This window comes from Marmota marmota, unplaced genomic scaffold, assembly GCF_001458135.2.
Source record: "Marmota marmota marmota unplaced genomic scaffold, marMar, whole genome shotgun sequence".
Taxonomy (NCBI): domain Eukaryota; kingdom Metazoa; phylum Chordata; class Mammalia; order Rodentia; family Sciuridae; genus Marmota; species Marmota marmota.
The window spans coordinates 499,586-515,100 of record NW_025999982.1 but is presented as its reverse complement, the minus strand read 5'-3'; the positions used below and the strand labels follow the sequence as shown (position 1 = coordinate 515,100).

Here is a 15,515-nt window from a genome sequence, read left to right as displayed (position 1 = left end):
CACACACACACACACACACACGTTTTTTTGAGAAAGTAGGTTGACAGAGATGAAATTACTTTTTAAGATAACTGGTTGAATACTGACAATTTTACACAGTACAACTTAATTGATTGATAGTTACTTCCCTCAGCCCACTGTGGGTCATGGTCACTCCGGCCCCTTTCCTGGGATTCTCAGATGTCAGGAGATCCTGGGACCATTCAGCAGCCATTCAGAATGGTCACGACCACAAATCAATTGTACATAAAAAGTCATCCCTATCTTTGGTACCCCACAATCTCCATTAAAACCTGTCCTGAATTCCTTACTGTGGATAATTGACATTTTCCAAGTATTTTGGAGGGCCCTCTTCAAGAGCCGCCTGGCCAGCCCTCTACACCGCCTAATCAGGGTCAGCCTATCCTGAGCAACTCATAAATAGAAGTTCTGGGCTGGCCCTTGGCCAGGGCATGCTGGGCAAAGCCCAGGGGGAGCCTCACATCTGCAGACAGCCTTAGTGAGCTGGGTAGATCTTGGGAATCCTGGTGTCTGCCACCGTCCACTGCTCTTGCACAGTCGTGATGCAGGGACTGGGTAACTGCCCTGGGGGCAGGAGTAGGTAAGGAGGCTCCCGGGTGCCCAGCCATGGCTGAGGGTGAAAGTGCCACCAGAGATGTTCACGTTCTGAGGACAGGAAGGAACGGTAGCTGCCAGGCCTGTGGGTGTGGAAACACACAGACAATGAGAGGGGAAAGAAGAAAAGCACAGATGAGAAAAGGGAAACAAAAGACCATCCCTTTCATACGTGGGACTGGTCTCAGCCTGGGGGGACTGGCCTTTCCTGCAGAGCCCACCATCTCCCTCCCCTGCCTCCTACCTGGGCCCAGGAGCAGCAGATAAAGGAGAGCCATCTGTGGGTCCATAGTGTCCACCCCAGGGCAAGGAGAGCCAAGCCAGAAGAGGGAAAAGGTCATCTGACTTCCCGCAAACCAAAGCTGGCTGTTTCATTTACTGACAGAAAATGAAAGCTAGGGAGTGGCAAGGGGGGTGGCCTCCTGTTAGAAAACACTAAGCAGGGGTTGGGGACTGGGTTGAGAGGCAAAATCTTTGCCCTGTTTCCCTAATTCTGATATATCCGTAGTCAGTAGATCACCACCACAGACTTTGCATACTGATCTCAAGTGCCATGTGCCACACACACACCCACACACACCCATACACACACATGCATGCAGGAACAAGGCATGCACACACAAATGCACAAACACACACACACACGTGCACTTACACACGTGTGCTCATTTGCACTTGCTCTCACATAACTAGTCTAAAGCACACAAACCCACAAACCATCTAAGATATTGCCAAATATGTTTTTGAAGCAAAGTTTTCTTTTTCTTTTCGGGTTTGCCAAGTGCATTTTATTTCCTGGGAGCCTGGGAGAGTGTGATCTTCTTGAATATAAACTTGCAAAGGATTGAGACTGATTTTCTTAGACTTCTTTTTTTTTATTTTTATTTTTTTAAGTTGGAGATAGACACAATCCCTTCATTTTATTTATTTATTTTTATGTGGTGCTGAGGATGGAACCCAGGGCCTCACACATGCAAGGCAAGTGCTCTACCACTGAGCCACAACTCCAGCCCTTTTTAGACTTCTTAATAGGAAAATTCACAATCCTTTTCTTTCCTGCAACCCTTCCCAAGAGAGAATCTAGAGAGAAAAATAGAATTAGCATTTGTTTGTGGAGACAGGAAAAATGTTTAGAATATTTTTACAGAAAGCCCAGTAGAAAAATTCCCCACTTGCAAAATAAATAAATTTGGAGTTGGTTACTTGAAGTATTAAAAGCATTTGGCTGGGATTATGGCTCAGCGGTAGAGCACTCACCTAGCTCATGTGGGGCCCNAGGTGACAGCAAAAGCCTAACCACATACGACCTACAGAGGATACACCATATGAGCAAAAACACACCTGTGTTATTTTAGTTATTTAGTTATTATGTTATTTTTTGTGTTACTAGAAGTCATATGACAATATTTCTGCCACATTCTATCAGTCAAAGCACTTCACATGGCCAGCTCAGATTTAAGGGTACAGGAATAGACTTTACCTCTTGATGGAAGGAGTGGCAAAGACACATTGCAGGGAGCACGCACACCAGAATAGAAGAGATTTGCGGTCATATTTTGCTAACTACTATGGCATCAAATACTTTGGTATTTTTTGTCACCAAAGCAAAATAAATCCTAACCTGGTTGAATGGTGAAGCCACTGAATTTTGTGAGTGCCTTGTTAAGCCACCAAGCTCCTGTCAAATCACTTTCATAGGAAGAGTCTTTCTTTAATGAATTTCGCCCAATATTTATTGAGTTAAATCAACTTGGCAGGGTGTGGCAGAATCCATTCTTTTCTTCTTTAAGTAATGAATGCCCAGTTTTCACCACATCTATAAAGTATGTTTTCAAGAAGAGAAGCATATGCTTCTCAATTTTCTTCCTCCCTTCCCACTAGGTGGAATGAGGAGAGAATGGTGGAAATTGCAGCAGTCACCCAATCACAAGATGGAAGTCACGGGGCTGGGGTTGTGGCTCAGCGGTAGAACCCTCGCCTCGAACATGGGAGGCTGTGGGTTCAATCCTCAGCACCACATATACATAAATAAATAAATTAAAGATTTAAAAAAAAAAAAAGATGGAAGTCACATGTCGATGATGACAAAGCAACAAAGTTAAAGAAGTCCTGTTCCCAAACCTGTAGGGCTGTCAGGACTGTAGGCTGTCTTGTACTGCGTATGCTCAGACCACTTAACGCCAGGCTACTCTACCTTTGGCATAGCAACAAGTCTGTAACTAACAACACACCTAGCCAGAAATCAAATGGGAGCCAAAGGCAACACTCAGGAACTGTAAATAAAGAAAAAACCTAAATATACCAAAGAGGCTTTCTTCTCTCCAATAAAAGATCCTCAGCATAAGCAGCCAAGGGTGATAGTTGATGGGGACCCTGAATGGCATGACAGTTGTATGTCACCCTCACTCAGGACTTAGATCCGTTGCATCTTATGGTTCTTCCATTGGGAATTGTTCCTGTCCGTGTGGTTGAAACAGGATCTCCATCAAGTCTGCATTCCAGTCCAATGAGGGAGGAAATAGGGGGCAAGTCGTGTCATGAAAATTCCACCTAACTATTCCACTCACATTCCATCAGCAAAAACGCAGTTATATAGAAGGCTGGGAAATGAGGCCTCTATTTTGTCTACCATGTGTGCAGCTGGAATTCTAATGCTATGCCAGAAGAAGATGGATTTGGGGAAAGAAAGTGCAATGTGCCAGAGGAGGCCGACATTGATGGGAAGCACTGCACAGTGGGGACACTTCGTATAGTGGCAAGTCAAGATGAACAAGACAGACTGGGTCACAGAGTTGGTCAGCTGCTCCAGGTCTCCGAGAAGCCCACCCAATTCAATGTGGCAGGACCATGACCTGAGTGACTTTGGGGCCAAAGGCACCATCTTTATTCCCCTCTATGCTCCTGAGTAGATTTTTAGAAGGTCCCCATTGGGTGAAGGTGATGGTGGCTTGTCCACTTCTTACATCATACAAAACCTGACAAGTGCAACTTGGGCTTTTCACTCCAGATGGAAGGAAGGAGGTGAATAATGCCAGATTCTTTCGTCTTGTTCAAATTTCTTTTTATGAATTCAAGGTTTCTAATGTCTGCTTCCAGGGGGCCAATTTCTTAAAATATTTTTTAGTTGTAGATGGACACAATACTTTTATTTATTTATCTTTATGTGGTGCTGAGATGGAACCCAGTGCCTCTCCCATGCTAGGGGAGAGTTCTACCACTGAGCCACAACCCCAGGCCCGAGGGGGCCAATTTTAAAGAGAAGAAATCAATTCCCCAATTTCTACACCTCATCCCCTACTCACAGGTAAAAAGTGGAAATAGTGATGTGATGACCTCTCAGTCTGATTCCTACTCTTCTGAAGCACTCCATATCTTGCAGCTAAAAATTTCACTGGAAAAATGGCAGATAGCATGGGCCAAGCCTACCATAGTGACCATGGCCTATGCCTTCTACAATCTGGACACCTGGATATAAACTTTGCTAACATTCTTTGATCTGCCACCCCTCATTTTTCTATGGTAACTGTAGGCCTGATCCCTAAACCCATATCAACCCCTAATTTTGTAAAGTAGGCTGACCTGGCCTGGGTCACAGTCATATACTGTGTGATTTTTAGCTAGGAAGTCAGTATTGTTTAACAAGCCTCTTTGTGGTTATACTAGATCCATAATCGCCCCAACTCGGGCCTTATCACCAGGTGTTTCACTGGTTTCCAACAGCAGCATCTCTTTGCCCAAGAGATTTTGTTTTTGTCAGTTTTTTTTGTGTGAGTGTGTGTGTGTGTGTGTGTGTCCTGCCCTACAGTGTACAGAAAACTGGAAACACCAGAGAATCAAGGTCCCTGAACCAATGAGTGAACTAGCACATAAATACCCCCCTCCCTTACCCACCACCATGGGATAATCCTGATTTGCATGTTCTGCACCACTCCAGGGTTCCTCAGCAGATTAACCTCCACTCACCCCGCCTTGGCAGAGTCCTTGATAATACACCCTTTGTTGACTACTTTCCTTCTCTGACCTGCTTTCCTACTTCCCTACCCACATTTCCTGAGATCACCTTCCAAACACACTATTTGAATGGTTGTCTCAGAGTTTGTATCTACTTCGGGGGAAAAGGACTTCATATTTATGGCAGCTGCTCCGTGCCAAATACTGTTCTAAACCCTTTCCATGTAAGCACTCACTTAATCCTTGCAACAAATGAGGTTCTGTTCATCACTCCTACTTTACAGATGAGGAAACTAAGTTGCATAAAGGTTAAGTGAGGAGCTTCAGGTTCACATAGGCACTAAGTGGCAGAGTTCGTGGCTCCAGAGTCTACACTCATAGCCACAGCGCAATGGCACCTCTTCCTTTCATGTCTGTAGTGACTTCAGAACTTTCTCCATGTCCCTTCAGCCTACCCCAGTACTTTGCACTGTGCCTTTCCAAGCCCTGACTCCGTTGGCTCTTGTCTCCTGTTCCCCATACTGTGTGACACTCTCTTCTGCATCCTTCTCAAATGCTTTATCCATCAGACTCCAACAGGACCTATCCACGCCACTCCCTGCCTTGGAGTTATTCATATGCTTGTCTCAAGTTCCCCAGAGGAAGGATCCAAGGAGTTTTTGTTGAAATAATGAGCTCTATGAGTAAGGTTGTGGCCAACACCTTCCCCAGGTCTCTCTCCATCCCAAGAAAATAGTATCTTTTAGATCTGCAACAAAAGTGGCTGTTGTTTCTATTTCTTCCATTTCTTTATTAATAAAAATATTTAGATTGGGTAGGCCTCACCCACTTCCTCTAACACAGGCCACTCCTAGGTCACTAGGTATACATACTATCCCCCATTCCATCAGGCATTGATTTAATTACTTTGAACTAATTGCCCAACTGTGACCTTGAGGAACCTTTTCGCGCATCACACTTAGGGACTCCAGGAAAGGATATATCCAGCCTCTACCTTCTCCAGGCTCCTGGGGCCCAGGGGCCACCTTCAGACCCAGGCACTAGATTGTATACTGAACCTCCCGTCCTCATCATCCATTGCACAAATAATTCCTAAGAATTAAACAAGCAACTAAGGGGTAAGGTGGGCCTCCCAAGAAATAGAAGACTCATCTTAGCTGTCCTAGGGGCAGTGGCACACGTCCTGCTACCTGGGGGCAAGGCTGCCCAGAATTACTCAGGTGAGAGGACGATGGCCATGTGCCACATGTTCAGAGGCCAGATGGGAAAGGGCATCAGCAGAGATGGCCTGTGGCTGCAACTGCTCTGCCTCCTGCCTTACAAGTCCCCTGCCTTCCAGTTCTGGACTTGACCTTAGTGAGAGGGGGAACCTGACGGCCCTCCATCTGCCCTTTCATTCACAGTGCCTTCCTAATGTTCCTTCCACATACGGGGAAGTGAAGAGGTGCTCCATCTCCTTTCCTGTTCCTGGTAACAGCCAGCAGGACAGGCCTGGAACTTTCATGTCTGTAGTGACTTCAGAGCTCCCTCCATGTCCCTTCAGCCCACTCCAGCACTTTGCACTGTGACTTTCCAAGCCCTCAATGCCACAATGACCCTCAATGCCACAATGACAGGGTGAAACTTTCCATTTTCAAGGAACTTATATTTGTTCCTTACTTTCCTCCCAGATGAAAATGAAAGGTTATACCCTCAGCAGAATGGTAGAAGAATTTGGGCTTTGACTTTAAACAGCCTAGAATCTAAGGTTCAGTTTGGCAAATTGATTAGCTGTTTCATAATCTCACTCACCCTATTTCATCACCTGTCACAGGCAGAGCCAAAAGCAAAACACTCCCCTTAAAGTCACCTCTGAGAATTAAATTAAGACCTCAAAAGGAAAGGACCTACTACCCTAAACGTGACATACCGTGTTTGGAAAGACCCTGCTTCCACTAACAGAGGTCTAAGGCAGCGCCTGAGACATGTGGACACTAGTAGAATGGGCCTCTGAAAGCTTGAGGTCTATTTTATCTACAGAGTGAAAGGTCTCAGATATTATATGAAACATAACAAACATGCACTTTTTAACTAAACATGTTCAAAATAGTACATATGGATGTCACCATTTATGCAAAAAAGGATGGGAGGAAAGAGATGGTAGACATATACAATTTTTGTCTTTTGTTTGTTGTTTTGCTTTTGTGGTGCTGGGGATGGAACTCAGGGCTTCCCTAGGTAAGCACTGAGCTACACCATTGACCCCATATACACGTTTCATGTGCGTTTAATTTTTCTGCACAGGTTTATATGAAACTGGGTAGGAGAGTTGCCTCTAGGGAGAACTGGAGGCTGGAAAATAGGGTATAGGCAAGGAGGGTAACTTACTTTTCACTAAATCCCCCTTTATTTCAGTTAGTACTTTTAAAGATTAGTTTATTTATTTTTGGTGCTGCAGATTGAACCCAGAGCCTCATGCAGGCTAAGCACACACCCTACCACTGAGCTGTGCCCTAGCCATTGCTTGTGCTTTTTATCACACTCATGATACCTATTCAAATAGATGGATGGAAACAAGAGGGCAAGGAGAGAGCTGCGGAACCAGGCAGAGGACATTTTTTTGAGGGGGGGGGGCGGTTACTGGGGACTGATCTGAGGGGTGATTAACCCCTGAATCAGGTCCCCAGCTCTTTTATTTATTTATTTTAGTTGTTGATGGACCTTTATTTTATTCATTTATTTATATATGGTGCTGAGTATCAAACCCAGTGCCTCAAACATGTGAAGCAAGCTCTGTACCACTGAGCCACAACCCCAGCCCAGAACCCCCACCTTTTTTTTTTTTAATTTTGAGACAGGGTCTCAATGAGTTTCTTAGGGGCTTGCTAAATTGATGAAGCTGGCCTCAAAGAAGTGATCCTCCTGCCTCAGCCTCCCAACTTCCTGGGATTACAGGCATAAGCCACCACACCCAGCCAGAAAGATTCTTGAGGGAGGTCTTTGGGAAAGTCAGCACTTCCTTTGAGTTCTCAATCTGTTGCCCCAGAAGAAATCCTGTAAAAGCTTTGACAAAGTGACTTGAAGGTCCATCTTAATCTTCTACTATGCCATAAAAACATCTTGAGGAATGTGACCAAGAGACCTACAGACAGTCTCTCTGCAGATTGTTTCATCTTGTAAAATTTCAAACATATGCAAAAGTAGAGAGAATAGGACAAAGGACCACCGTGCACCTGTCCCCAACTTCAACAATCATCAATGTACAGATGATCTAGGTTCATTGCTACTCATCCACCCTCTCCTTCTGGAGTTTTATGTAAATAAATTCAAGGCATTATATTACACTTAACCTGTAAGTATACATCAGTATATATCTCTACAAGGAAAAGATTCCTGTATGAAAACACAACCATAAATCAATTAGATTTTTAGTGCATGCTAGGCAAGCATTCTACCACTGAGCTAAACCCCCAGCACATTTTTAGAAAACCAATCATATGACATTCATTTTTAATAACATGTCACACTCTATGTGTTAGTCAGCTTTCTGCCACTGTGACAAAATGTCTGAGAAAATCAACTTAAAAAGCGAAGATTTACTTTGGCTCAGTTTCAGAGATTTCAATCCATTGTCACTTGTCTCCATTCCTTGTGGGCCTATGGTAAAGTGAAACATCACAGCAGGGAGCATGTCATGAAGCAAAGCTGCTCAGCTCATGGAGGCTGAAAACAGAGAGCTCACTTTTATTGCAAAGTTCCTTTGCCCAAACCCCTTAAGCTATGAATCCATAAATGGATTAATCTATTGATGAAGTCAGAGCCCTTATGATCCAATCACCTCCTGCAGGTCCTGAACACTGCTGCATTGGAGACCAAACCTTCAACATATGAGCTTCTGGATGACAGTTCAGATCTAACCATAATGCTTCACTTTTGATAAACAAATTTGTAATATCTTTTTTTGTGAGATAGAACACAGGGCCTTGCAAATACTAGGCAAATGTTCTACCATGGAACCACTGTAAAGTAGACATATAGACAAATCTATATGTAAAGTACATTGACTTTTTTTTTTTTAACAGCACTGGAGATGAAACAGCCTTGGGTGAGGGTGGAAGGTGGGGTCTCTATCCCTAAACTCCATCTCCCCCTCTTTTTTTTTTTTTTAATAATGAGACAGGGTCTCACTAAGTAATTGAAGCTGGCCTGGAACTTACAGTCCATCTGCCTCAGTCTCATAAGCCTCTTGGAGCCACTGTGGGGGCCACCATGCCTAACCCCATTGACTTTTTATATAGTTGTCACCTGAGTAACCACCTCCCAGATAAAGACATGGAATATTCCCAGTCCCCAGTCTAGTGCCCTTCCCACTCCATTTCTCACTATTTACTATTAAAATGTAACTTTATTATAAAAATTATATGTAAAAGCTCAACTCTTTTATTTTTCTCAAAACATATTTTCTTTCACTTCTTAGCCTTTCCCAAAATAAAATGCCTCTTTGGGACTCTAAGTTTATATCTTATTGTTTTCTGTATTAGCATTCTGCTTCTATTTTTAAAGTATGTAGAGGGCTGGGGATGTGGCTCAAGCAGTAGTGCGCTCGCCTGGCGTGCGTGCGGCCCAGGTTCGATCCTCAGCACCACATACAACAAAGATGTTGTGTCTGCCGAAAACTAAAAAATAAATATTGAAAATTCTCTCTCTCTCTCTTTCTTAAAAAATTAAAAATAAAGTATGTAGAATAACAAAATATCTGGCACCTTCCACAAATTGCCATGAATAAGTGGAAAAGGAATTATAATAGACTGAAGGACTTTAGAGTCATACTGACCCAACACAATGTGTGGCCCTTGCTTAGATCCTGATCTAACAAACTACCTCTAAAAACACATTTCTGAGACATTCAGGAAAATTTGAACATAAGCTACATTACAGCTATTATTGCTTGTGGTTATTGTGTTAGAATTGATCAAGGCATTGGGGTTACATTGTTTTCAACTTCCTCTGATGTTAAGTATACAAACATCAGTATTTATATACGACTGTATATGATAGCTTGGATTTGCTTTAAAATACTCTAATGGAAAAGAAGGGGCCAGATGAAACAAGGCTGGTGAATGATGGAAAGTTCTATACAGGTGATCTATTCTGGAGGGGGCCTGAATACCGTTCCTCTCAATTTTATGAATATTTGAAAGTTTTCACAGTAGAAAGTTTAAAAAAGAAAATGTTGTAGCTTCCCAAAGGAAGTTAGTTTTGACTTAATAGTCAAAACCATTAAGTGACAAAGATTAAACAAATAAAAAGACTAGAAAAGATACAAGAGCCTGACAAACGATAAACATTGCCAAAAATACCAAATGCATGAAGGATAAGACTCAGGGAACAAAAGGACTGAATCATCTCGCAAGTTACATCCACCACCTAAATTAACAAGTGAACCATTTGTACATTAGCTTTTCATGAGTCTTAATAGCATGAGTTACTTCCTTGAAGCTCAGTTATATCTGCATTTTTAAAACCCTAATTCTGAGTTCAAAGAGCCCAAGGACCAGACCTTTTAAAAAGTGACCATGTAAATGTTAAGGGCTGCCTGTTATATACCACCAGGCATGGTAACACACACCTGTAATCCCAGTTGCTCAGGAGGCTGAGGCAGGAGGATCGAAAGTTCAAAGCCAGCCTCAGCAAAAGCAAGGCGCTAAGCAACTCAGTGGGATCCTGTCTCTAAATAAAATACAAAATAGGGCTGGGGATGTGGCTCAGTAGTCAAGTTCTCCTGAGTTCAATCCCTGGTACCAAAAAAAAAAAAAAAAAAAGGCACCAACACAAGGGCTGGCAGAAAGTGCTAATCCAATAAGTGTTGGGCCCATGGGGCAGCCGCGTCAGAAGGCTTCCATCCACCTCTGATTTCAGCCGTGGCTAAGTTGTGTGGCTCTTCAGGAGCTCAGACTCACCTTGTGCTAAGTCATGCCAGCCTGGGCATTCTTCTGTGCCTCAGTGCCCAGTTGGCAGGTCAGGTAGAAAAAGCAGGGGAGCTAATGTCCTCATCAACCTGCTGTTAGTCACAGAATGGCAACTGGGGGGCAAATGCCCCTGCTTCCTGTTCCTACAGGTGAACAATTTTTTAAGACATTCTACATAGCAGTAACACTTTTTTTTTTCAGGGATTGAACCCCGCACCTTCAGGAAATGCTCTACCACTGAGTCAGAGGTCTAGGTCTAGCCCTAACACTCTCTTTTAATGGAAACTTTTAAAATATGGGTCCCTGAGCAACCATTATGATCAGGGTCTCCCAATATCACTCCTGCATCCTAACAAGCAGCATTAGTAAAAAAACAAAAATAAAACTGGGTTGGGGTTATAGCTCAGTGATAAAGCACCTCTGGGTTCAATCCCTAGGACTAGAAAAAAAAAAATGAGTGTTTAACTACCTGAAAAAGAGAGAGAGAGCAACACAGAGAGAGCAGTTCTCTGAGTAGAGGTGGTGACTCTGGATCCCCAGGGTACATTAAAGAAACTGAAGCAGTTCAGGAAATTTTGGGATGGAGGGAGGGGAGACCACGGTGAACTAGACCATGGAAGACAGTAGGCCTTTTTAAGGAGCCAGGGCGTATGTTTTGTAAGGCAGTTAGCTATGTGGTATTTTAGACAAGGAAGTGATTTGATTAGCATTTTAGAAATATTATTCTGGGATCAGTGTGGAGGGACTGGAAGACCAGCGAGGAGATATTTATAGTCCTGACAAGACAGCAGGAGCTGAAGACAAGCACAGAAGTGGGGAAGGAGAGCCAGGACCAACACTGAGGCATGCCCATGCTGCCCCTCGGAGCCCCCTCTGAACCCCCTCTGGATCTCATAATGCCCAGTCACATGGTTGTCCTGTGACTGCCTGTGCGTTTACTAGAGTCTTCTGGAGAGTAGGATATGTGTCTTATTCGTGTTTTCACTGAACAGATATGTACAGAATTTGATGGCTAAGAATGTAGGAAGGATGAAGGAGGAAAGAGGAGTTTTAGCTTGGGTGATGAGATGGGTGGTGGCTCCCCTACTTATGAGTAGAGGAGGAAACAGACCCTATTCAGGACATACTGCATTTTAAGTACCTTTAGAACATCTGGTGGAAATAAAAACTTGAGAGTCTGTATCAGCCAGGATTATCTAGAGAAAGAGAACCAGTAGGATAATACAGAAATTTATTTTTAAGGAATTGGCTTGTACAGTTGCGAGAGCTGGCAAGAACAAGATCCATAGAGCCGGCCAGCAAGCTGGAAATTGAGGGAAGAGCTGTTAGAGTCTTGAGTCTGAATTTGTAGGACAGGCTGGCAGGCCAGAAACTCAAGCAGAATTTCTTAAATATTACAATCTCGAGGCAGAATTTTTTCTGGAAATCTGTTTTTGCTTGTAAGGCCTTTAATGGATGACATGAGGTCCACCTGCACTGTTAAGGGTAATCTCCTTTACTTAAAGTCAACTGAGGGGCTGAAGTGTTTCTCAGCGATAGAGCACTTGCCTAGCATGCACAAGGTCCTAACACACACACACACACACACACACACACAAAACGACTGAGATGTAGATTTTAATCAAGAAATACCTTCACAGAAACATCTAGACTAGTGTTTGAACAAATAACATGGCACTATGGCTTCCACCAAGTCAACATATAAAATTAAACATCAAAGCTGGGCACAATGGCATCCTCCTATGATCCTAGTGACTCAGGAGGCTGAGGCAGGAGAATCTCAAGTTCAAGGCCAACCTCAGCAACTTAGGAAGACCCTGTCTCAAAATAAAAATACAAAAGGGCTGAGGATGTAGCTCAGTGGTAGACCACCCCTAGGATAAACCCCTAATACTGGGGTAGAGGGGTGGGAGGTAGCAAAGTGGACAAAGGAAGAGAGTGAGGGGTGAGAGAAGAGTGAGGTTCTAGAGAGGAGGGAACCTCGAGACAGGCATCATGAAATCCAGGGGAAAGCAGTGAATCAAACAAGTGTGGTCCAGTGTGTCACAAGCTGATCGAGTGTCCGTTCAATTTGGAAATCAGGAAGCCTGGAAAAATCTCTTCCCAAGCAGGAGCATTCCTACTCCTGGTGGGAATGTAAATTTGTACAGCAGCTTTAGGAAACAGTTAGCCAGGGAAGCTGAACGTGTACAGATCTCACCATGCAGCAGTTCTACTTACAGGACTATACTGATGCTGACCTCAAAATGTGGCCCACAGATGGGAAGCCTCAGCTTCACTGGCAGCTTGTAGAAATGCAGAAATCTCAGGCCCCACCCAGGCCTACTGACTCAGATTCAGCAATGCAACCAATCTCCAGGTGATTCATCTGCACATTAAGTTTGAGAAGCACTTAATCTTCAAACTGTCTCGCTCATGTTAAAAGAATTTTGCAAATTCTGTACTATTTGCATGTTTTTATGATACTATCTAAAAATGTTCCCAGATGTTGAAAGAGTTTCAAAAGGATGTAATTTCTGAAGTCCTACTTAGGCAACTAAGCAACAAAAAGAAATAGAGGGGCATCTAAATCTGAAAGAGGAAGTCAAACAATTCCTGTTTGCAGATGACATGATCTTACCTGTAAGAAAACCTAAAAATTATACACACACACACACACACACACAAATATATATATTAGCACTACTAAACATGGTGGCACATGCCTGTAGTACCAGAGGCTTGGGAGGCTCAGACAGGAGTATGGAGAGTTTAAAGCCAACCTCAGCAACAGTGAGGCCCTAAGCAACTCAGTGAGACCCTGTCTCAAAAAAAAAAAAATACTCACAGGGGAAAAATATACAAAATAGGGCTAGGGATGTGGTCGAGTGCCCCTGAATTCAATCCCAATACCCCTCCAAAAATAAATGTTAGCACTGATAAGGAAATCCAGTAAAGTGCAGAATACAAGAACAACATACAAAAATTATAGCATGTCTATAAAACTCTCTGAAAAAAAAAATCAAGAAAATAATACCATTTACAATAGGGAGGCTGACATAGGAGGATCACAAGTTTGAGGCCAAACTGGACAACTTCATCAAAGCCTGTCTCAAAATAAAAAATAAAGGCTGGGAATGTAGCTCAGGGGTAAAATATCCCTGGGTTTAAACCAGTACCAAAAAATAATAAATAATAAATAAATAAAATACATAATAGTAAGTTTAATCAAGGAGGCAAAAGAACTCCACAGTGAAAACTAGAGAAAAAAAATTGAAAAGAATACTCAAAAAAATTGAAAGATTCTTCATGTTCCTGGATTGGAAAAAGTAATATTGTTAAAATGTCCATATTAGGGCCTGGGGTTGTGGCTCAGTGGTAGAGTGCTCGCCTAGCACATGTGAGGCCCTGGGTTTGATCCTCAGCACCACATAAAAATAAATAAATAAAATAAAAGCATCGTGTCCATTTACAACTAAAAAATAAAAATATATTTAAAAAGTCCATATTACCCAAAGTGATCTACATACTCAGTAAAATCTCTATGAAAATAACAATGACATTCTTTGCAGAAATAGAAAAAGCATTCCCAGAATTTTAGATCCACAAAAGATCCTGAGTAACCAAAGCCATCTTCATCAAAAATAGCCAAAGCAATCTTCATCAAAAATAACAAAGCTGGGGCTGGGGTTGTAGCTCAGTGGTAGAGTGCTGGCCTAGCATGTGTGAAGACCTGGGTTTGATCCTCAGCACCACATAGAGATAAATAAATAAAATAAGGTTATTGTATATATATATATATATATACAACTACAAAAAAAATTTACAAGACCTAATTGAAAACATAACACAAAACTATAGTAACTCAAACAGCATGGCACTGGCATAGAAAGAGACACATAGACCAAAGCATAGAGAACTTCAAAATAAATCTCTGTATTTACAATCATCTGATTTTCTATAGTCATCAATACACATTGGAGAAAAAGACAATCTCTTTAATAAATGCTGTCAACGCTTACCTACTCAGGAAGCTTCTTTGGAGAAACTAAGCAAGAAATACAAATTGCTCACAAATATATGAAAAAGAATGCTAAGTATCACTAATCATTAGGGAAACTCAAATCAATACTACAGTTAAGACAGGAGCAGTGGCACATGCTTGTGATCCTAGCAACTCAGGAAGCTAAGACAGAAGGATTGAAATTTCCAGGCCAGTCTCAGGAATGGAACAAGACTCTGTTTCAAAATCAAAAATAAAAAGTGCTAGGGATGTAGCTTGCAGTAGAACTCTTGCCTAACAGGTAAGCAACAACAACAACAAAAAACAATGAGACATCACCTTATCCTAATTAAAATGGCTAGTATCAAAAATATTTTTTTAATGCTGTGGAGAATGTCAGAAAGGGGAACTCTTATATACTGTTGGCAAAAATGCAAATTAGTGCAACCATTATGGGAAAAAAAAATATAAAGACTTCTCAAAAAACTAGAAATAAAACTACCTAATGACCAGCAATCCCACTTTGGGGTACATATCTGAAGACAAGGAAATCAATATGTCAAAAAAAAATCTGCAATCCTGTGTTCACTGCAGCACTATTCACAATAATCAAGAAAAGGAGCCAGACATGGTAGTGTGTGCCTATTATCCTGACTACTCAGGAGGCTATAATCCCAAGGATCACAAGTTCAAGCCAGCCTAGGCAACTTAGACTCAAAATAGAAAGGGCTGGGGACATAGCTCAGTGTTATAGTGCCCCTGGGTTCAATGCCCAGTACTGCCAAAAAAAAAAAGTGTGTGGGGGGGTGAGGGATTACCATTTGTCCATTGATGGATGCTGAATGGATAAGGAAAATGTGGACAATGGAAATTTTGTGGGGGGCGGGTACTGGGGATTGAACCCAGGGGTGCTTAACCACTGAGCCATATCCCCAGACCTTTTATTTGTGTGTGTGTATGTGTGTGTGTGCGTATGTGTGTGTGTATGTGATTATATATATATATATATATATATATAT

The 15,515-nt window shown here is 42.4% G+C and overlaps 1 protein-coding gene across 1 annotated transcript in view; it reads right to left on the bottom strand.

Moving 5' to 3' along the window:
• Window positions 1-1,017, bottom strand: part of C2 (complement C2) — a 13,600-nt gene extending 12,583 nt beyond the window's left edge. Inside the window, exons 1-2 of the mRNA XM_015487321.2 lie at window positions 860-1,017; window positions 418-698 (exon numbers count right to left, since the gene is read on the bottom strand). Coding sequence (XP_015342807.1) covers window positions 418-698; window positions 860-956 — 378 coding nt within the window. The 5' untranslated portion in view covers window positions 957-1,017. The remainder of the gene's footprint in view (window positions 1-417; window positions 699-859) is intronic.
• Window positions 1,018-15,515: the final 14,498 nt, after the last annotated feature.